The sequence below is a fragment of the Haliotis rubra genome, unplaced genomic scaffold (genome assembly GCF_003918875.1).
Source record: "Haliotis rubra isolate DU_JTF1 unplaced genomic scaffold, ASM391887v1 Scf14, whole genome shotgun sequence".
Lineage (NCBI taxonomy): Eukaryota > Metazoa > Mollusca > Gastropoda > Lepetellida > Haliotidae > Haliotis > Haliotis rubra.
Window position 1 is genome coordinate 411,853 of NW_025765336.1, and position 23,615 is coordinate 435,467.

Genomic DNA, 23,615 nt, shown 5'->3' on the forward strand with positions numbered 1-23,615 from the left:
GAGTTGAGGGTGGAGAATGGGTGGGGAGCTGAGGGTGGAGAATGGGTGGCGAGTTGAGGGTGGGGAAGGGGTGGCGAGTTGAGGGTGGAGGAGGGGTGGGGAGTTGAGGGCGGAGGGCTGTGGCGAATTGAGGGCAGAGGGGTGGTGGGTTGGAGGGTGGCGAGATGAAGTAGAGAAGGGGGGTGAGTTGAAAGTGGAGAATGGGTAGCGAGTAGAGGTGGAGAAGTGGTGGGGGGTTGTTGGGTGGCGAGGTGAGGTTTAAACGGGTGGCGAGTTGTGCTAACGAGCTAACGCCTTAACCACTGGGCTACCCCACCGCCCCTTGCGAGTTGAAGTAGAGACTGGGTGGCAATGAACCTTTGCCGCAACGTATATGCATGTGTGTGTGTTCTAGTCGGGACCGGTTGCTGCAGGTCTAACATGGGCACCCACTCAGATACAGTGTACACACCCCGACCCGACAGTCCTTGTCTGATACACCGAGCGCCAGGCAACAACAAACACCATCTTTATATACATTGCGTCACGACTGACTGGCTGACTGAGTTTGGTTTTACGCCGCTTTTAGCAATATTCCAGCAACATCACGGCGGGGGACACCAGAAATGGGCTTCACACATTGTGCCCATGTGGGGATTCGAACCCGGGTCGAATTCGAGCCAACGCTTTAACCATTAGGCTACCTCACCGCGGCCGGGATCGAACCCCAACCATACCCTCTCTGAGCAGACACTCTATCCGCTACACCATGGATGCACTCGTACATTATTTCCATGTCGTGTTTCAGCCAGGCATTTACAGGGAGCACACAGCTGAGGAAACCATTTCAGTTTTCTTTTTTCAAAATGTTCATTGTTAAAATGCTCGCACCAATGCTTCCCAAAGCCCCACTGAAATACGTAGCTGGTTGCACACGCTGAAACCCGATAGTATCGGAACGTTATTACTCCCCGTGGTTGATCACGGGGATGAATGCGATCTGATTGTGTTCGTCAATGGCATCATGTTAATGTTTTCCAATGCAACCATTCAGAACACTTGCAACACTAAATTCAATGGCGACAGCAGGGAGCGTGCATTAAACAGCTCTCCCGCAATGCTCAATGATATTTCCAGGTTACTCTCGCCTCTTTTATTGCCCATGTACAATTAATAGTCTGTTGAAAAGACGTAAAGCCACTGGTGGCCATGTAGCGTTTATGTTCATGTAGTTACTGCCTCACTCACTCACTCGGGGTGGTGGGGTAGCCTAGTGGTTAAAGCGTTCGCTCGTCACGCCGAAGGCCGGGTTCGATTCCCACATGGGTACAATGTGTGAAGCCCATTTCTGGTATCCCCCGCCGTGATATTGCTGGAATATTGCTAAAAGCGGCGTAAAACCAAACTCACTCACTCACTCTTTTAGTCGAAATGCGTATAACGAACTATTGTTATATCAAACTACAATTAGCGGTCGTTTCGAGTTCGTTCTGGTCGTAGTTTACTATGTAACTGTATGGCCGTCCTGTCGGTCACCCATATACTCTTCATAAAAAGAAAAGCTTCATCGTAATTGAAAAGGAGCCTCAGTCAGCTAGGAGATTCAAAATTTGAGGAAAGTCTACACTTGCTTTAGTTAAGGTTTGGACATTACAGGGTGGGTTGGGCGGAAGGGGAAAATAATATTGTGAGTGAGTGAGGTTAGACGCCTCTTTTAGCAATATTCCAGCAATATCATGACGGGGGACACTAGAAATGGGCTTCACACATTGTGCCCATATGGGAAATCGAAACCGAGCCTTTGGCGTGACGAGCGAACGCTTTAACCAGTAGGCTGCCCCACCGCCCCGGAAAATAATATGGTTTAGGGACTGAGGCACACAACAGGGGACTGGGAGCAAGTGTAGGAACAGTTACCTTCCCACGGTATCGGGTCAGTGAGCCACGGAGAGGTGACGTTCCACTTGATCGATCAGTGTTAAGAGTCTTGTGCACCGCGGGTTGTTGAGTGTGTACCCGCCTACAGAATAACACCGCTACAAGGTACACTCATGTACACAGCCCTTGTAATAGAAGACAGGTGTACTAACAAGGGGCACTAACGACAGGAACAAGGGGCACTAACGACAGGAACACAACTTCACTAATGCCAAAAACATAGGTGCATTGACTACAAGAATACAGGTGCTCTTACGACAGGAACACAGGTGAACTAAGAACAAGAAAACAGGTGCACCAAGAACAGGAACACAGGTGCACTAAAAACAGGAACACAGGTGAACTAAGAACAGGAACACAGGTGCACTCAGGTGCACTAAGAACAGGAACACAGGTGAACTAAGAACAGGAACACAGGTGCACTACAGGTGCTCTACCAACAGGAACACAGGTGCTCTCAGGTGCTCTACCAACAGGATCACAGGTGCTCTAACAACAGGAACACGGGTGCTCTAACAACAGGAACACAGGTGCTCTAACAACAGGAACACAGGTGCTCTAACAACAGAATCACAGGTGCACTAACAAAAGGAACACAGGTGCTCTAACAACAGAATCACAGGTGGTCTAACCACAGAATCACAGGTGCTCTAACAACAGGAACACGGGTGCTCTAACAACAGGAACACGGGTGCTCTAACAACAGGAACACAGGTGCTCTAACAACAGGAACACAGGTGCTCTAACAAAAGGAACACAGGTGCACTAGCAATAGGAACACAGGTGCACTAACAAAAGGAACACAGGTGCTCTAACAAAAGGAACACAGGTGCACTAGCAACAGGAACACAGGTGCACTAACAAAAGGAACACAGGTGCTCTAACAACAGGAACACAGGTGCTCTAACAAAAGGAACACAGGTGCACTAGCAACAGGAACACAGGTGCTCTAACAAAAGGAACACAGATGATCTAACAACAGAATCACAGGTGCTCTAACAAAAGGAACACAGGTGCTCTAACAACAGAATCACAGGTGCTCTAACAACAGGAACACAGGTGCTCTCACAACAGGAACACAGGTGTACTAGCAACAGGTGCTCTAACAACAGGAACACAGGTGCTTTAACAACAGGAACACAGGTGCACTAGCAACAGGAACACAGGTGCACTAACACCAGGAACACAGGTGCACTAAGTGGTAAGTCGTGCAGAATATGTTGGCATACACTGTCTTGGTCCGAGAGTATGCATTTATGCGTACTGGCCAGTATGATAATTTGCTGTCGTGTCGAATTCATTATCACGTGTCACCGCTAGCCGTATAAAACAGGAATTACATTTCCATATTGTACGCTTTATGAGTATAATTTACATATCTCCAGAGATAATGAGCATGACAAACGATGTAACAATTTAATGATGATAGCTTATGGCGACACGATGCAGGGCTGTCGTCTCTATGTCTATGTAGAGACCATATGATATAACCCTATTACGTGGTCTCTGTTGTCAGTGAGCTATGTATTTCTGTTTTCTCGTGTTATATGAGTACTAATTGTTACTGCGTGTGTGTGCATGTAAGTGTGTGCGTGTGTATGTATTAACTATGCACGCGTATGTTAATGTAAGCGTATACTTTCTCCATGTGTGTGTCTGTATGGCTGTGCGTATGCGCGCGTGTGTATGTGTGTTCATTTGTGTGTGTGCATGCGCATTTATTCCTGTATGTATGTATATGTGTCAGGTATGTACGTGTATATTTATGTATATATACACAATCTCCATGTGTGTGACTTTGTGTCTGTCCGTATTGGTGTGCGCGTGTGTGTGCGTAATAGAACTCCCCCATTCTCTTCTTTCTCTCTCTCTCTCTCTCTCTCTCTCTCTCTCTCTCTCTCTCTCTCTCTCTCTCTCTCTCTCTCTCTCTCTCTCTCTCTCTCTCTCTCTCTCTCTCTCACTCACACACACACACGAGACAGAATAAACCCAACCTGTCCCCCGCCTCTCCCGTTCGTTACACAAAGTGTACCTGTTCAATGGAGTCGACGCAATGTACTCCAGCAAAGGTTGTATGCACGTTGTCCTTGAAGCTATCTCTCACTGCATTGTAATGCGTGTTGTAAAGGGGTGACTCACTCACAGGAGAATATGTTGCCTAACCTGAGCTTCACTGATGACGTACAATGGTCAATGAAAACGCTTATGAATCATAAATATATGTTGCTATGGCAACCTTTAAGATTGCACATGAACCTTTTTCATGCTCACGGAGTGAACTAAATATACCGCCAGGGATTGTTGAGATTTAATTAAATACCACTCCCAGCTCTGAATTTGAAGGTTCTTGCGTGGCTTCAGTGTAAGCAACACACGCATGTTTCTGTCAGGACTGACATGAATGACGCCGTGGGTCAGTATTATTCGATGGGGGGGTGGTGGTAGCTGCTTACTGTTGTCATCAAATGTCGCCCCATATACGGTGGTCACGTTTCTCGGTGTACATCTTTACAGCCATTAGGGTGGTACCAGATGATTTAAATAAACAACCTTGACTTTGTGTTGGAGCTGCTGTGAATGAGTGGGGAGATAAGGTGTGCATGTGCGTGTGCATGTGCATGTGCGTGTGCGTCAATTTCACATCGGATAAGCAAACAAATAAGTAGAATGTAAGGTTACTAAATAAAGTCTAAACAATAGCCAATAACACTTAATCAGTTTACTAATTGTATGACCCGTGAAGATCTGGGTTAGAATTGATCTTCAGGAACCCATGCTCATGCTGTTGATCACTGGATTGTCTGGTCCGGACTCGATTATTGGAATATTGCTGAGTGCGGCGTAAAACTAAACTCACTCACTCACTAATTGTGTGACAGTTGGGCTCTAAAATGGGAAACTCATTCACAGCTGGGCTCCAACAGTGACAATAGGAAACTGATAGTAACCGTTCATCTCCAAAAAGAACAATAGACAGCTGATAGTAACCGTTCGTCTCAACCAAGAACAATATGAAACTGATAGTAACCGTTCGTCTAAAAAAGGACAATATGAAACTGATAGTAACCGTTCGTCTACAAAAGGACAATATGAAACTGATAGTAACCGTTCGTCTAAAAAAAGGACAATATGAAACTGATAGTAATCTAAAAAAAGGACAATCTGAAACTGATAGTAACCGTTCGTCTCAATCAAGAACAATATGAAACTGATAGTAACCGTTCGTCTAAGAAAGGACAATATGAAACTGATAGTAACCGTTCGTCTAAAAAGGACAATATGAAACTGATAGTAACCGTTCGTCTAAATAAGGACAAGGACAATATGAAACTGATAGTAACCGTTCGTCTCAAAAAGAAAAGGACATAGTATGAAACTGATAGTAACCGTTCGTCTAAAAAAAGGACAATATGAAACTGATAGTAACCGTTCGTCTAAAAAAGGACAATATGAAACTGATAGTAACCGTTCGTCTAAAAAGGACAATATGAAACTGATAGTAACCGTTCGTCTAAAAAAAGGACAATCTGAAACTGATAGTAACCGTTCGTCTCAATCAAGAACAATCTGAAACTGATAGTAACCGTTCGTCTAAAAAAAGGACAATTTATGAAACTGATAGTAACCGTTCGTCTAAAAAAAGGACAATATGAAACTGATAGTAACCGTTTCTAAAAAGGTATGGGAAACTGATAGTTAAAAACAGGACAATTTGAAACTGATAGTAACCGTTCGTCTAAAAACAGGACAATTTGAAACTGATAGTAACTGTTCGTCTAAAAAAAGGACAATATGAAACTGATAGTAACCGTTCGTCTAAAAACAGGACAATATGAAACTGATAGTAACTGTTCGTCTCAAACCAGAACAGTAGGTAATAAGGATACCATCAACATGACTCCATTATGGGAAACTAGTAGTAACAGCTAGACCCCGGCATGCTCGGTGGGACTTACATGATCAATATTCAGGCGTATCAAAGCCATTTCCATGCTGCCCAGGTCGTAGATATTAACACGTGAGTAATGCCGGCAAGGTTCTAATTTAGGATTCGAACCCATGAGCAGCGTCAGGCACACCGGATCATGACGCCTTTTCTCTGAAATATATCATTTTGATCAAAACAAATAAATCCATTTAAACTGAAAAGCAGAACAAGTGAGATCGGAATTCAGCACCCGAGGGAATATAGACTTGATTCATTTATGGGTTTTGCTTTTTGCATGGTTGGGTTGAAGGGAAAATAATGTGGTTCAGGGACTGTGAGACGGGCTAGTCTAGCAGTGTTCCCGAAGCATCATATTTGCAAAGCATACTGATGGGATGAAGAATGAAGGGGGTTCGAATAGTCTGTGTCACAATCCCTGAACCACATTATTTTCCCTACTGCCTAGCCCTCCCTGCAATGCTAAAGCCCTAAATGAAGCAAGTCTAGATTTCCTCAGGTCACACAGTCCCTGAACCATATTATTTTCCCTACAGCCTAGCCCTCTCTGCAATGCTAAAGCCCTAAATGAAGCAAGTCTAGATTTCCTCAGGTCTCACAGTCCCTGAACCACATTAATTTCCCTACTGCCAAGCCCTCTCTGTAGTGCTAAAGCCCTAAATAAAGCAAGTTTAGATTTCCTCAGGTTCAGGGTCTGTTATCTTCTGCAAGAAAACCAACTCACTTTAGGGGTCGGATTACAAAGTGAGTAAGTGAGTGAGTGAGTTTTGTTTTACGCCGCACCGAGAAATATTCCCCGGTCTGTAAATAATCGAGTCTGGTCCATACAATCCAGTGATCAACAGCATAAGCATCAATCTACGCAATTGGGATACGATGACATGTGTCAACCAAGTCAGCCAGCCTGACCACCCGATCCCGTTAGTCGCCTCTTATGACAAGCATGGGTTACTGAAGATCATCTCTGACCCGGATCTTCACGGGTTGGATTACAAAGTAAATATATCAAACTGATTTCCCCAGGTTCTGAATCTCCCATCTCACTGGGGCATCTTTTCAATTTACATGGGTTTATTTGTTACTGTTAAAATTATATATTCAAAGACTAAGTGTTAGTCCAGGGATTCGAACCTACAAGGCGATAGTAACCACTACACCACGGAGCAGTAGAAGTGTTAAATGTGTGTCCCTCTGTTTCCCCACTGTGTCGTTAAAGCGAGGAATGTCGTGATGTGTTACCGCTGTACTGTGTGCGTCGTCGTATTTCGACGTCGTGGGGAGATGATTATGCAGTCACAGCAGCGGCGGTGTAAGGTAATGGTTCAAGCGATGGCTTGTCACGCCGAAATCCCAGATTCGATCACTCACGTGGTACAAAAGGTTATGTAGATTTCTGAATCCCATTGTGACTTTGCTGGTGTATACATCTATACATGTATACATGTATACATCCTGACCTCTCACACGCTCCTGTGCCAGACAATAGAATTGCCCCATACCCTTGACATAACTCCTGTGCCAAGAACGGAATCCATATCACGCCTGCCAAAAACAGCAATGTACGGATACCCTTGCGCCATGCCACCATACCCTTGACACGCCATGCCACCCATGCCCTTGACACGCCATGCCACCCATACCCTTGACACGCCATGCCATGCCCTTGACACGCCATGCCACCCATACCCTTGACACGCCATGCCACCAACCCTTGACACGCCATGCCACCCATACCCTTGACACGCCATGCCACCCATACCCTGACACGCCATGCCACCCATACCCTTGACACGCCATGCCCCTTATCCTTGACACGCCATGCCACCCATGACACGCCATGCCACCCATACCCTTGACACGCCATGACACGCCACGCCATATGACCCTTGATCCATACGCCATGCCACCCACCCATACCCTTGACACGCCATGCCATACCCTTGACACGCCATACCCATGCCAACCATACCCTTGACACGCCATGCCACCCATACCCTTGACACGCCATGCCACGCCATATGCCCCTGACGCCATGACCCTTGACGCCATGCCACCCATGCCCCCCTTGACACGCCATGCCACCCATGCCCTTGACACGCCATGCCACCCATACCCTTGACACGCCATGACACGCCATGCCACCCATACCCTTGACACGCCATGCCATCCATACCCTTGACACGCTGTGCCACCAATACCCTTGACACGCCGCCACCCATACCCTTGACACGCCATGCCACCCATTGACACGCCATGCCACCCATACCCTTGACACGCCATGCCACCCATACCCTTTGCCACCCATACCCTTGACGCCATGCCACCCATACCCTTGACACGCCATGCCACCCATACCCTTGACGCCATGCCACCCACACGCCATACCCTTGACACGCCATGCCACCCATACCCTTGACACGCCATGCCACCCATACCCTTGACACGCCATGCCATCCATACCCTTGACACGCCATGCCATCCATACCCCTTGACACGCCATGCCACCCATGCCCTTACCCCTGACACGCCACCCATACCCTTGACACGCCATGCCACCCATACCCTTGACACGCCATGCCATCCATACCCTTGACACGCCATGCCACCAATACCCTTGACACGCCATGCCACCCATACCCTTGACACGCCATGCCACCCATACCCTTGACACGCCGCCATGCCATGCCACCCATACCCTTGACACGCCATGCCACCCATACCCTTGACACGCCATGCCACCCATACCCTTGACACGCCATGCCACCCATACCCTTGACACGCCATGCCACCCATACCCTTGACACGCCATGCCACCCATACCCTTGACACGCCATGCCACCCATACCCTGACACGCCATGCCACCAATGAAGACCCGGCTTAGAATTGGTCTTCAGCGCCCCATGCTAGTCGTTAGAGTCTATTAACGGGATCGGGTTGTCAGGCTCGCTGACTTGGTTGACACATGTCATCGTATCCCAATCGTGTATCGATGTTCATGCTGTTGATCACTGGATTGTCTGGTCCAGACTCGATTTTTTACAGACCGCCGCCATATAGCTGGAATATTGCTGAATGCAGCGTAAAACTAAACTCACTCACTCACTATAACATCCCATACACACGGATACTGTATCATGTAAGTGGATGAGTTGTGTACTCAATGAAAACATCACCAAGTCTATAGTCTGTTTGCAGTGAAAACGTACCGGTGAATTTCACATTAAACAAAATGTAAATCGAATTTTAGTGAAATTAAGATTGCGAATCCTCATAATTCTACCTTGCCAATTGAAAAATCAAATCTTAGATTTTTATTCAACTTAGGAAAAAAGTTGTTTAACAAACGATCATTGTTTCAAATCGCTTATATTGGTTTGTATTACAAGGGGGTAAGCGCAGTAGTTGGAACAGTGAAACAAATGCACGTGCGGTACGTGATGAGCGTTAACTTAGACCAACCCAGCCTGGTTCCCTGGGTCCGTTGCGCCTGCGCTACGCTTCGCCACTGCGGACCCAGGGAACCAGGCTGAGACCAACCCTCCTTGTTCTCGGTGTTTCATTTAATGTGCATACCCCCTTGTAATACAAACCAATAATAGCGATTTGAAACTATGATCGTTTGTTAAACAACTTTTATCCTACGTTGAATAAAAATCTGATATTTAAATTTTGAAATGGCAAGGTAAAATTATGAGGATTCGCAATCTTAATTTCTCTTTATTTGATTTACATTTTTGTTTAAAGTGAAATTCATCGGTACGTTTTCACCGCAAACAGACTATAGCTACCTTTTTACCACAAATACATACGGCCGACAATAGACATACTATCGTGATTCACAGTTGTATACAACTATCATCATAGAACTTTACGTAATCCTGTGTACAGTGTTTAGCGGAGAGTCACTTGTGCTTAGCGAGTCGAGGTCTGGTATACAGTGCATATTCTTTTGAAGCATTCACGTTAATTTCATTATTACGTCAATTTCAAAGCCTCCCCCATTATAAAACGGACTGCACCTTTTCCGCCGAGTACTATTGAACGAGGTACACGTGCACTAAACTAGATGCGTCATTGTAAAACGGTCACATATGTTATTGAATCTTGGTCCAGGTCAAGGTATGCATGACATATCCGTTGTTTATACGTGTTCTGCTCGAAGCCATTCACGTTAATTGCATCATGATGTCAATCTCTTCCCCGTGAGGTGGCGGTGGGGTAGTGAAGTGGTTAAACCGTTCGCTCGTCACGCCGAAGACCCGGGTTCGATCCCCCACCTGGGTACAAAGTGTGAAGCCCATTTCTGGTGTCCCCCGCCGTGATATTGCTGGAATAGGGTTAAAAGTGGCGTAAAACCAAACTCACTCACTCACTCTTCCCCGTGGCGGTGGGGTAGCCTAGTGGTTAAACCGTTTGATCGTCACGCCGAATACCCGGGTTCGATCCTACATGGGTACATTGTCTGAAGCCCATTCTGGGATATTGCTTAAATATTGCTAATGGCGGCGTAAAACCATACTCACTTACTCTTCACCTTGATGAAATTGACTAAACCTATCCCACCCCGTAACCTCGACCGATATTCAGGAGCACCATGCTGGATAATCAATCGATTCACATATGTTATTGAATACTCGAGGTCCAGTTATGCATGACATGTCCGCTGGTTTTACGTGTTTTGCTTTGAAACAATGAACCTGACGAATTTGAAGCATGACATGCATATTGCCATGACGTGACCACGTGATTTAAACATCGGTTCGTAAAATCAACAGGACATGCACACACGAGTGTAAAATGTCTGTATTTTCACTCTGAATGTAAATTTTGTCTACAAAGTTCTATTCAAATTTCAGAAAGGAAAACGCTTGGCATCACTATTGCTCTGACTTGTATCTTTGCAGGAAATCAATTATTTCTTTATTTTATGGCCTGTTTTAATATAACGTCAAGCTTTAAACTTTCCGCTTTAACAATACCTCACTTCTCTGAAAACGGCGTCCTGGTCTCTCGCTAGTTTATGTTTCATTGTTACGTATTTTAATATTTCCGAATGAGGATATATATCCAACATGGTCTTTGTAAACGGAATGAATAGGGGATTAGTCTCATAATCCGGAACTTTGTTACTTTACCTTCCGTCCAGCCATCTCTGCAATACAAACGCTCTAAATGAAGCAATTCTAGATTCCACTCGAGTTCAGGTCCCATTTCCACGGGGCTCTTTTCAAATTTAAGTGGATAAATGTGTTTATGTCAAAATTTTATATTTTGAAAGACTAAGCTTATTTAGGGATTTGCAGAGTGAAAGTAATACATATCGACGACTCCTTGGCTACGGAGATTTACTTGTGATGATGAATGCCTGTAAAAAGAGTGAGTGAGTATGTTTCATGCCACCTTTAGCAAACTCAGGCACTGAACGTACTATAAGTCTGGTGCTTCAGACTTCAGCACACTGCTCCAGCATACAGACCGGGCATATGGTTTTACACCTCCCTCGGCACCATATGAGCAATCTCACTTCTGGGAACACCTGCAATGAGTTTCACATATTGGACCACTGTGTGGAATCGAACCCATGAACGGCATCATGAGCGAACTCTGTAACCACAGGGCTACCCCATTGCGTTAAGACCGCAGAAGCGGGATCCCTTAAAATGGTGGCGAGATTTGGATCTTGCCATGGGTTCTTGTGCTTGCTGGTAGCCCAGTGGTTAAAGCATTCGCTCCTCACGTCAAAGACCCGGGTTCGATTCCCACATGGGTACAATGTGTGAAGCCCATTTCTGGTGTCTCCCGCCGTGATATTGCTGGCTTATTGCTAAAAGCGGCGTAAAACTAAACTCACTCTTGTGTTTGCTGGTACTAGCCAGGCCCAAAGCCGGCTTTACAGTTTAACACTGACGCCCTACTTAGACACACCATACTGACTCTAAGTCGACAAGTCCTTGTTATATAGAACGCCAGGCAGGGAAACATCAAGAACCATCATGCTGTTGTGTGACTAAACAATCAGTTCCCAAGACAAACACCTTATCAATCTGTTCCCAAGACAAACACCTTAACTACTAGACCGATGAGACGTACTACAATTACACGACACTGTTTTGTTAATGATTTCTTTTTCAGACAGGCATCATGTGCGCAAAACTCTATGTGTGGAAAGGTAAAGAAAATGACGGCGAGATAGCAGGTCATGGCGGACTCCAACTGTCAGACGGAACGTACATCAGCTGGCGGAGGAACATGTTCCCAGACGACAATGAAAGTCAGCCGATAAATCCGACGACGTTAGAGGACGACTGCAACTTTGAGGGAAGGGCAGCTGACAAGATCTTCCCGGTGCAGGCGGCCGAGGTTGACGAGTACTTAATCCGGAAGTGGTGGCGGGAGTGGCAGACGAAGCGTGAGTGGAAGAAGCAGGGGGAGATAACTCCGTGTTTCACGGTCCTTGAGGCCATCATGGCCGGTCGTGGATGGAGCAGAAGTGAGAAGGGAGTCCGGATGGATCCAGGAGACCTCGTGGATCAGGTTGCCAGGTTGGGGGTCATCATCAGGAACGAAGGATGTGTCATTCAGTGATGCCAGGTTTCCGTTCTTACGCTGTCGTCCTCTGTAGCCTACATATACTTTTCAAGTGACAACCTTTGCAAACACGTCCCTGATTTACAATGATCAATATATGGATATATATTTTGCCGTACAAGCCCAAGGGAATCTGTTTCGAGTTTTATATTTTCCTAGCGATCAAATGACTAAAATGATCGGACTCCTATTTCAGAGAATTACATGAAACCGTATATAGAGTGTCAGGTTTAATCATGAGACTGGACCTGACTGTTTGTTTGTTGAACACTACTTCCGGTTCCGGCAACATTCTTGTGAGTAAGTGAGTGAGTTTAGTTTTACGCCGCACCCAGGAATGTTATGGCGGCGGTCTGTAAATATCGAGTCTGGACCAGACAATCCAGTGATGAACATCATGAGCATCGATCTGCGCAATTGGGAACCGATGACATGTGTCAACCAAGTCAGCGAGCCTGATCACCCGGTCCCGTTATTCGCCTCTTACGACAAGCCTGGTTACTGAAGATCAATTCTAACCCGGATATTCACGGGCCAACATTCTTGTATTCTTGTATTGTGAGTGATCTGAGGCTATCGTGTTTGATCATCAAATGCGAGTGGATATATAACCGAATTCAGAAAACCTTTGGTCATTTAACCAAAGCATGAATCCGCTGTCATGTTGATTGTACCTGCGAAACAAGATGCACATATCCAAGAGTGTGATACAGTTCCTAGGGGAATCATCCAGATTCGAAAAAAGAGTTTAAGGATACAAAAGTCCAAACAGGCACCGGGACACTGGACACAGGACAACCAATAGACGCTTTTTCTAAACCGGAGGAAGAATAAAGGCAGGGCACAAGAGAACTTATCGCTACGACTGTCACAAGTCAGTGTTTAAGCTTGGGAGTTAGATCGTCTTAGCGCTAAGATCGCTTTGTGGAACGGAGCCGGATCTTTTATAGATGCCTGTTCTCTAATGTACTCCGGGTGAAATCAGCGCTGCATTCTTCATACAAGTGGAGCAGTGGGGTAGCCTATAGTGGTTTAAAGTCCATTTCTGGTGTCCTTGACTTGACTGTATGAACCGCAACTCTCGGCTAATTCATTAGTTTCCATGAAACTTAAATACAAAATTATGCTGAAATCAATATACACACCTGGATGTTAGTCTCCTTATCTAACTTCGCAATCAAAGCATCAGGTACGACATAGATATATTATATATTTTATCTGATATTATGTCTATTTAGTTTTATATAATTGTTATACCTCATATGAGGGTACATATACATGTATTCCTGTAGTATACGTGGGGCAGTGGGGTAGCCTTGTGGTTAAAGCCCCGCTCGTCACGCAGAAGACCCGGGTTCGATTCCCAACGTGTGTGACTACTTCATGGCGTTCCCGCAAAGTAGTTGCTGGAATATTGCTAATCGCATTGTAAAAACACACTCTATGTGTATATACCCGGTTTATATGCTGGAGACTATGGAATCCTAGAAGGGACATTGTCGCCCTCTCAAAAACAAGCAAAAAGAGGCAAAATTAACCAAAGCGCGACAATGCGACAACGCGACATTTCGGCCATTTGTCGCATTGTCGCTCTGTCGCATTGTCGCGTTTTGAAATTATTTTTTTATTCATCCAAAGGGCGACACGCGACATAGCGACAATTTTCAAGGTCAAAATATGTCGCATTGTCGCCCCACCTAAGATGTGTAAAAAAAAGCCTAAAATGCGCGACAATGCAACAACGTGACATAATGAATATGTCGCATTGTCACGCTTTGGTTAATTTTGCCTCTTTTTGCTTGTTTTTGAGAGGGCGACAACGCGACAATGCGTCAACGCGACAATTTCCCTTCTAGGATTCAATATAGGAGACACATATATGTTGTGCATGTCTGTATTGATTCCAGTCCACAATTATGACACAGCAGAGGCTACATGTCCCATAAATGTCATGTCTCGTTGCTGCTTTATAACAGCGGCTTGGACCTTACCAACTAGTGACCGAGAGAATGAGCAACAGTAGACACCATCGGGGTACGATGACACGCAGTCACTGGGTCACAGTAGACACCATCGGGGTACGATGACACGCAGTCACTGGGTCACAGTAGACACCATCGGGGTACGATGACACGCAGTCACTGGGTCACAGTAGACACCATCGGGGTACGATGACACGCAGTCACTGGGTCACAGTAGACACCATCGGGGTACGATGACACGCAGTCACTGGGTCACAGAGCAAGTCCATCCAATCCCCACTGTAGCCATTGCGACTATGGGGCTATTCCCCACAGGGTACACCAGAAAAATGATTCTGTTTAACAGAACAAAGGAGTGAATAAACCAATTTCAATTATCTTCTGTTTTGTTTTGTTCTGGCAGTAGACATCTGTCTGAATATATGAAAAGCAGAGTTGGCCCAATGGTCTTGGGCACTATATGGGTTCAACCCCGTTTCTACGGAGAAATGTGATGGTTTAATTGTGCCGGTAAGAACTGTATAGAAATTAAAACATAAACTGTTTTGTTTTGTCAGGATTATTATGAATTAGTTAATGTTTGGGTTTTCTTGAGGTTGTCCAATCTGACAAAGAATAAACTCTTATACCATCAAAGCCTAGGTGAGCTCAATGGTAGCGACAAACAATGGGCATGTACTAACGTCTCATTAATTGTCTATCGATTTGTTTTGTCATGAAAGAAAGAAAAGATGTCGTTTTTATATCGTGACATTTTTGTCTCTTTAGATGTTCCTATTGACAGATAGGCCTTTGCTAATTACAGCCTAGGGATGCTGGTAGCTGGCATCTGCAGCTTCCTAGCTCAGTTACCGCACGCTAGAAATTCTAGCATACAATACACACATAAAAAGCTGTTTATTTGCTATGTGAGACGTAGAGCACAGGATGCATCACATAAATATGGCAACGTTCCCTAAACTGTTATGACATTTTATGCCTTGAAGTAATCACCGAAAACCGGCTTCATTTTTCATCGGCTTATCGATTACCTTCAGCGCGTTGTGTTGGCATCTGTCACAGCGAGCGTAAGCAATGTCTGAATAATCTTTTGTTTGTTGTTAATGCCGCACTCAGCAATATTCCAGATATGTGGGGCGGTCTGTAAATAATCAGTCTGGACCAGACAATCCTGTGAACAACATCATGAGGATCGATGTACGCAGCTGGGACTCGATGACATGTGTCAACCCTCCGCTGACCTGTGAAGATCCGGGTTCGAATTGGTCTTCAGCAACCAATGCTTGTCGTAAGAGCCGACTAACGGGATCGGGCGGTCAGGCTCGCTGACTTGGTTGACACATGTCATCGGTTCCCAATTGCGCAGATCGATGATGTTCATCACTGGATTGTCTGGTCTAGACTCGACTATTTACAGACCGCCACCATATAGCTGGATATTACTGAGAGCGGCGTAAAAATAAACTCACTCAGTGCAAGTTCTAAATACTTACATCGAGCCCTGTAAACATGAATTGAGTGCGGCGTTAAACAACAACCCAACCAACCAACCAACCATCCCTCCGCCCCAGAAACCGATAAATCGAGCACCTCATTGACCAATATTCTGCTGTCATTGCAGTGCCAGCTTACCCTCAAGACAGATCCTGGTTACAGATCACAGACGAAATACCCACAGTGTCGCTGAATCACGGACAAAACAGTCGGGTTATTTCCAGCTCGTAGGATCATCATTACGTATATCAAACAGAGCCCTATTGCCCAAGCCTCCAGATAGAGCTAAATGAGGATGACTTGTCAAGGGGCTGTGTTACAGAAGAGGTCGTTCATAACAGGAAGGAGGCCCCGAGGTGGCCTCTGACACAGATACCGGCAAGGCCTGTACTTCAAACAACGGATGAGGATCCAGAGATGTGCAACAGGGCAGTTGGATCAGTGGCTCTGTGAACAAATGTATTTTTACCTTTACTTGAGGAAGACTACAAACTAACAGGAATCTTGTTAGTGTGTGTCTTTCTCCCCCACGGGGATTCCTAGAGATATGGGAATGTAGGTTCGAGTATCCTATATTTGTCACAAGAATCGTCTGGGGATCGGGTGGTCAGACGATCTGGTTTACTGCCTGTCATAGTAACCAAGTGTAGTGTAACAGTTTGTATAACATATTTGTTTGGTGTTTATTCCAAGCTGGAAGTCACGCTCAGAACGCAGAGACACAATGGGCAATGGGTCATTGGATTTTCCTTCTCAGATTCAGGTGAAGCACTAGAAAGGTAACAGTCTTATTGCCGTCTTATCCTACCGGGTACCCATTCACTGCCGAGTAAAACCTTGTGTAATTGTGCATCTCCATATAAGGAATTGAAGGGATGGAATGCCGTGCCGTCACCAATATTTCAGCTGTAAATAATCACGTCCGCAACCTATGCCATTGGGGTGGTAAAACATCAACGAATAAGAAAAGATTGGTCCTTCCATGAGTGATCGTGTTCAACAACTTGACCCCCAAGCATTTATCATCTCTGTCCAGCTCCAGGCAATGATGTTCCTCCATAGGCAATTGATCTTTTTCGAAATATTCCTCGTTGTAGTCGGCAGTGAATGGGTACCCGGTAGGGTAAGACGGTAATATTACTGTTAACTTTCTAGTGCCTCATTTGAATCTTGGAAAGAAAAATCCACTGATCCATTGTCCGAGGGACGTTTTCTCTGTGCTCCGAGCGTGACATCCTGCGGTGTTAAACAACAAACAAACAAACAAACAACACTCCGTCAAATGTAAGTGGTATCAGTTTACAACAGCGGGTACAAGCAGACAGATCTTCTAAAGATGACAAGCCTGGTAGGAATATTATTACCTGCAAGCACCAATACTACGACTGACTGACTGACTGAGTTTGGTTTTACGCCGCTTTTAGCAATATTCCAGCAACATCACGGCGGGGGACACCAGAAATGGGCTTTACACAATGTACCCATGAGGGGATTCGAACCCGGGTCTTCGGCGTGACGAACCAACGCTTTAACCATTAGGCTACCCAACCGCCCCACCAATACTACGAGATCAGAAAACGACAAATGTATTGTTAGAGAAAGCCTGTGTTTAAAGGTGTGTGGTATTAAGAAAATGGCCTTGGACCATTTTGTTTGAAAGTTGTTTTTGACCAAATACGCAAAATAACTTCACAAAGAGGAAAATTGCCTTCAGCTTTTTCTTTGAAAGTTGTTTTGACCAAATAGTCAAAATAACTTCATAAAGAAGCTTTGTGGTAGACAGAGTCTATACTCTGAAGACCCTAACGACTCGTTCATGATATTAACTACCTTCCCGAGGCAAGAGTGTCCACTTGTCTATATCAACGCCAAGTGTGTACTGTTCTGATACAGGCTAGGATAGTGGACATAAGACTCGGCTTGTCCCGGAATAACACGATTTTGTCACGGAAAGTGTCTGGAAGCTTCCGGCGTGGTACGTAGTGTCCATGGATTTTATCTCCTTTAAACGCCTGTTGACATTTTTTTGGGTGATTTTATTTTGCAAATAAACCAAACAATGCATAAAAAATACAAAGAAATTGATGGCATGTCCGTTTCAGTCGTTAATATAAGTGACCCAATTAGTGACGAGTTTAGATTGAGTGTGAGTGAGTTTAGTTTTACGCCGCACTCAGCAATATTACAGCTATATGGCGGCGGTCTGTAAATAATCGAGTCTGGACAAGACAAACATCATCAGATATCGTTTAAAGTCCCTCGCCAGTCCATCTGCACATGAACTGGCGAAAGCCATCACAGTCCTTGATGCTGTCAACTGGATAAAAAGATAAAGGCCTTACAGAGGTAAGATATTGACGAGTGTAAATGGCAGCCATGGTGCAAAATGATCGTCACTATCTAATCCGGCACTCTGCCTAAACCGGTATGATATTTCGGTCCCGTGGGGTGCCAATGTAGACAGGTTTCACTGTGTTTTGACTCAAATACATATATCACCATTTCAAGGATGGAAATTTTTATCTCAAAAAGAAAAAAAGCATCAGTGACCACCTGATCCCCTTTGTCGTCTCATACGACAAGCATGGGTTACGGAGTACCGATTCTAACCCGGATCTTACGGGTTGGTAACGTTTTCTGCCTGGTGGAGAGACAGGTTCAGCACACCGAGTTCCGATGTACTTCGTGTACATTCTAGGTCAGATGGTAACAGATGCAGAGGCAGGATGTATGTACTGTTATGTATAATGTTTGTATCCGGTTTGCCATGTGGACGCATAGATGATTAAACAACTCAGTTTTCAGATGTGACAACTGGTGAATATCAAAAACATTGTCAACAATAACAAGTTGAATTAAAAAATGAATATATAAGCCCGTCTGGCAACATTTCATGAACGGAAAATGGAAACTCTGCCAAAGGTGCCTGATATTTTATGACATTTTGAGAAAAACAGTTTTGGGTCAAAATGTCCTTTGTATCTTCTTCGTATTCAGTGTGTCGCCTCCTCTCCGAATATACATGTCTTGAATATCAATAGATCATCCTATTTATACTCTAACGTATATCTCACCATTTCAAGGATGGATATTTCCAGCCTGGTTCCCTGGGTCTGTTGCGCCTGCGCTACGCGTATAATACGCGTAGCGCAGGCGCAACAGACCCAGGGACCCAGGCTAGGATATTTCTTTCTCAAAAAAAAAAACGCATCAGTGTTTTCTGTGTGTCATAGTCTGTGGAAGGCAGTAGCTTTCTAGAAACGTTTGGTGCACAGCCGAAATGTTTAGTCAAAGTAAGAGATTTTACGTTTGCCTCGGACGTATTCTATTCTTCCGTCTTGGCAGTTCGTTTGCTGGTTGTTTAACGCCGCACATAGTCGAGTCTGGATCAGACAATCTAATGATCAGCATCATGAGCATCGATCTACGTAATTGTGATACGATGACATGTGTCAACCAAGTCAGCGAGTCTGATCACTCGATCCCGTTAGTCCTCCAGTTCTAACCCGGATCTTCCCAGGTCCCGTCTTGGCAGTTTAAGGGGCTACTTATTAGTTTATTTTCCTATTTTCGTTTCCTAACGCAGCACTCGCCAATGTTACAGTTGCATGATTGTTTGTGACACCTGCCCCTGTCAAACCAGCGACTAAGAGCATGAGCAACGATCAACACAGTCGTATTTCGATGACACAGAGTCAGCCAGACCAAAGGTCTGAATGTCTGGGTTCTCTTCACGAAGCAATCGAGGCGTTAAGATGATCGTAGCTCTCCGACCAAAACATAGACTTACCACAGTCTCGAGCTAGAATAACATCGTGTGACGGAGCCCAGATCGAAAATCTATGTGCACTATATTCTGGATATTGTAAACATCCACTACATACTTTCTCCGGATTCTGAACACAGTGGATCCTTCACACACCCTCTGGATCCTGCACACACCCTCTGGATCCCGTACACACCCTCTGGATCTTGTACACATCCTCTGGATCCTGCACACACCCGCTGAATCCTGTACACACCCTCTGGATCCTGCACACACACCTCTGGATCCTCATCTGGATCCTGCTCTCTGGATCCTGCCCTCTGGAAACACCCTCTGGATCCTGCTCTCCTCTGGATCCATCCTCTGGATCCTGCACACACCACATCCTCTGGATCCTGTACACCCCACTGGATCCTCTGGATCCTCTGGATGTTACACACACCTTCTGGAGCCTGCACACACCCTCTGGATCCTGCACACACCCACTGGATCCTTCTCACACCCTCTGGATCTTACACACATTTGGATCCTACACACACTCTCTGGATCCTGTACACATACTCTGGATCTTATACATCCTCTGGATCTTACACACACCCTATGGATCCTGCTCACACCCTCTTGATCTTACGCTCCCTCTGGATCTTACATGAACTCTGGATCTTACACTCTCTCTGGATCCTGCACACAACCTCTGGATCCTGCTCACACCCTCTGGATCTTACTCTCCCTCTGGATCTTACACATCCTCTGGATCTTACACACCCTCTGGATCTTACTCTCCCTCTGGATCTTACACACACTCTGGATCTTACACACACTCTGGATCTTACACACCCTGTGGATCCTGTACACAACTTCTTGATCCTGCACACACCATCTGGATCCTGCACACATCTTCTGGATCTTACACACACCTTCTGGATCCTACACACACCCTATGGATTCTGCACACACACACCCTGGATCCTGCACACACCCTCTGGATCCTGCACACATCTTCCGGATCTTACACACCCTTTTGATCCTGTACAAATCCTCTGGATCTTGCAGAGACACCCTGGATCCTGCACACACTCTCTGGATCTTACACACCCTCTCGAACTTACACACCCTCTGGATCTTTTGGATCTTACTCACCCTCTGGATCTTACACACCCTCTGGATCTTACACACCCTCTGGATCTTACACACCATCTGGATCTTACACACCCTCTGGATCTTACACACCATCTGGATCTTACTCACCCTCTGGATCTTACACACCCTCTGGATCTTACACACCATCTGGATCTTACACACCCTCTGGATCTTTTGGATCTTACACACCCTCTGGATCTTACACACCCTCTGGATCTTAAATACCCTCTGGATCTTAAACACCCTCTGGATCTTACACATGCTCTGGATCTTTTGGATCTTACACACCCTCTGGATCTTAAACACCCTCTGGATCTTAAACACCCTCTGGATCTTTTGGATCTTACACACCCTCTGGAACTTTTGGATCTTACACACCCTCTGGATCCTACACAACCTCTTGATCTTACACACCCTCTGGATCTTACACACCCTCTGGATCTTTTGGATCTTACTCACCCTCTGGATCTTTTGGATCTTACACACCCTCTGGATCCTACACAACCTCTTGATCTTACACACCCTCTGGATCTTACACATGCTCTGGATCTTACACACCCTCTGGATCTTTTGGATCTTACACACCCTCTGGATCTTACACATGCTCTGGATCTTACACATCCTCTGGATCTTACACAACCTCTGGATCTTCTGGATCTTACACACCCTCTGGATCTTACATAACCTCTGGATCTTACACACCCTCTGGATCTTACACACCCTCTGGATCTTACACAACCTCTGATCTTACACACCCTCTGGATCTTACACAACCTCTGGATCTTACACACCCTCTGGATCTTACACACCCTCTGGATCTTACACACCCTCTGGATCTTACACACCATCTGGATCTTACACACCCTCTGGATCTTACACCATCTGCATCTTACACACCCTCTGGATCTTACACACCCTCTGGATCTTACACACCCTCTGGATCTTACACACTCTCTGGATCTTACACAACCTCTGGATCTTACACACCCTCTGGATCTTACACACCCTCTGGATCTTACACAACCTCTGGATCTTACACAACCTCTGGATCTTACTTTTTGGATGACAACTTATATATATTATGATGCAACGTTTCGGTACATGATGGTTCCGGTACAGGTTGTTTAAACCTAGAAGTTGTCATCCATAGAGTATCTTACCTTTCTTATTATTCATCAACTTCGAAAATGCCAATCAAACAACTCACTTACACTCACTCACTCGCCCCTTAGCGGTACCTTTTTAACCTTGCACCAATAATTCATAAAGAAATTTCTTGTTACATCTGTCGAGAAAGAAAATGAATTGTAGTTGAACCGCCCTGTCCTCGTTTCTTATTCCGGAAAAAAACTTGTTTTAGTCACGATATGGCTGAAATATTGCCGATGTGACTTAAAATCGTAACTCACTCACTCTTCCGGGAAACATCATTGCAAAGTACATGTATTTTATGTGCGCTTCACGGTCCAAAACGATGAAACAAGCAGTGCTGTTTTCAGCCTGATGGAGAGACATCACACTGAATTCCGATGCATAGGCGGATCCAAGAGTGTGTGTGTGTGTGTGTGTGTGTGTGTGTGTGTGTGTGTGTGAGTGAGTGAGTGAGTGTGTGAGTGAGTGTGTGTGTGTGTGTGTGTGTGTGTGTGTGTGTGTGTGTGTGTGTGTGTGTGTGTGTGTGTGTGTTCAGGGGTTCGAACCTCCCCTTTTGAAAATGACTTAAGACCACATTGAAGATTTATATTGCCTTTGGCGGAGCCAAATGGGGTGGGGTGGGGGTGGTTCAGGGTTCGAACTCCTGAACACCCCCCAACCCCCTTTCAAAATTCCTGGATCCGCCCATGCGATGTACTGTTTGTACATTCTAGGTCAGATGGTAACAGATGCAGAGGCAGGATGTATGTACTGTGCAATATTTGTATCCAGTTTGCTATGTGGTAGGATGGATGATTAAACAACTCAGTTTTGAGATATGGCAACTGGTGAATATCAAATACTTTGTAAAGAATAACAAGTTGAATTATGAATGAGTATGTAAGCCTGTCTGGCAACATTTCATGAACGGAACATGGAAACTCTGCCGGAGATTGCGTGTTATTTTATAAGCTATAAAATGTTCTTGTCAATTTTTAATAAACACATTAAAACAAACAATGATTTTGTGTCAAACTGGTTTTTGGCATCTAGTTCATATTCACTGCGTCATCTCCTCCCCGAATGTCTCAATGTAAAAAGAAACAGATTTCAAAATGGGCACACTAATTCTCTTTTAATGGTCTTCTTCACTTTGAAAAACGTTATGGAATATCACAAAAGCCGCACCACACCCGCCTCTGTTGTCAATAATTAGCTGTATATCACTCCGTTTTGTTTCACATCTCCTTATCCTCATTGTTTGTGTCAGCTGGCTTTACCTTATTCCAATTATCATTGTTTTCATAACTGCTTCTGATCGGTCCTCTGTGATTGATTGTATATACAATACAATATCTGGCTTCCTGTAAATCTGGTATATATAGTTTGTTTTCAACATCTGTCTTTAGAGTCTTTGAAGGACATCTGTCTTTAATCACCGGACTTTAATCATCTGACTTGGTTGACACATGTCATCGGTTCCCAATTGCGCAGACTCGATTATTTACAGACCGCGGCGTAAAACTAAATCCACTCACTCACTTAATCACCCGAAGAAGGGGCAAGCAGTAGTCCAGAAACGTCGTGTTATACAACAAATTAAGTTGCCATCCATATACTTGTCTTAATTCCTGCATTCGATCATTAAAT

The 23,615-nt window shown here is 45.0% G+C and overlaps 1 protein-coding gene across 24 annotated transcripts; it reads left to right on the top strand.

Annotated features, from left to right (window-relative positions):
- Positions 1 to 1,964: 1,964 nt before the first annotated feature.
- LOC124268680 lies at positions 1,965 to 22,456 on the top strand. Of its 24 annotated transcripts, none has more exons than XM_046703650.1 (4): positions 1,965 to 2,288; positions 2,346 to 2,539; positions 3,015 to 3,118; positions 11,997 to 12,820. In XM_046703650.1, exon 4 carries the CDS (start codon positions 12,006 to 12,008, stop codon positions 12,447 to 12,449), a length of 444 nt encoding a protein of 147 aa, XP_046559606.1. In that variant the 5' UTR covers positions 1,965 to 2,288; positions 2,346 to 2,539; positions 3,015 to 3,118; positions 11,997 to 12,005; the 3' UTR covers positions 12,450 to 12,820. The 24 variants fall into 24 exon arrangements, 22 of the variants coding, with proteins under 22 accessions (XP_046559606.1, XP_046559611.1, XP_046559616.1 ...); XM_046703655.1 differs by having other exon boundaries at positions 3,038 to 3,118; XM_046703660.1 differs by having other exon boundaries at positions 2,346 to 2,493.
- The last annotated feature ends 1,159 nt before the right edge of the window (positions 22,457 to 23,615 follow it).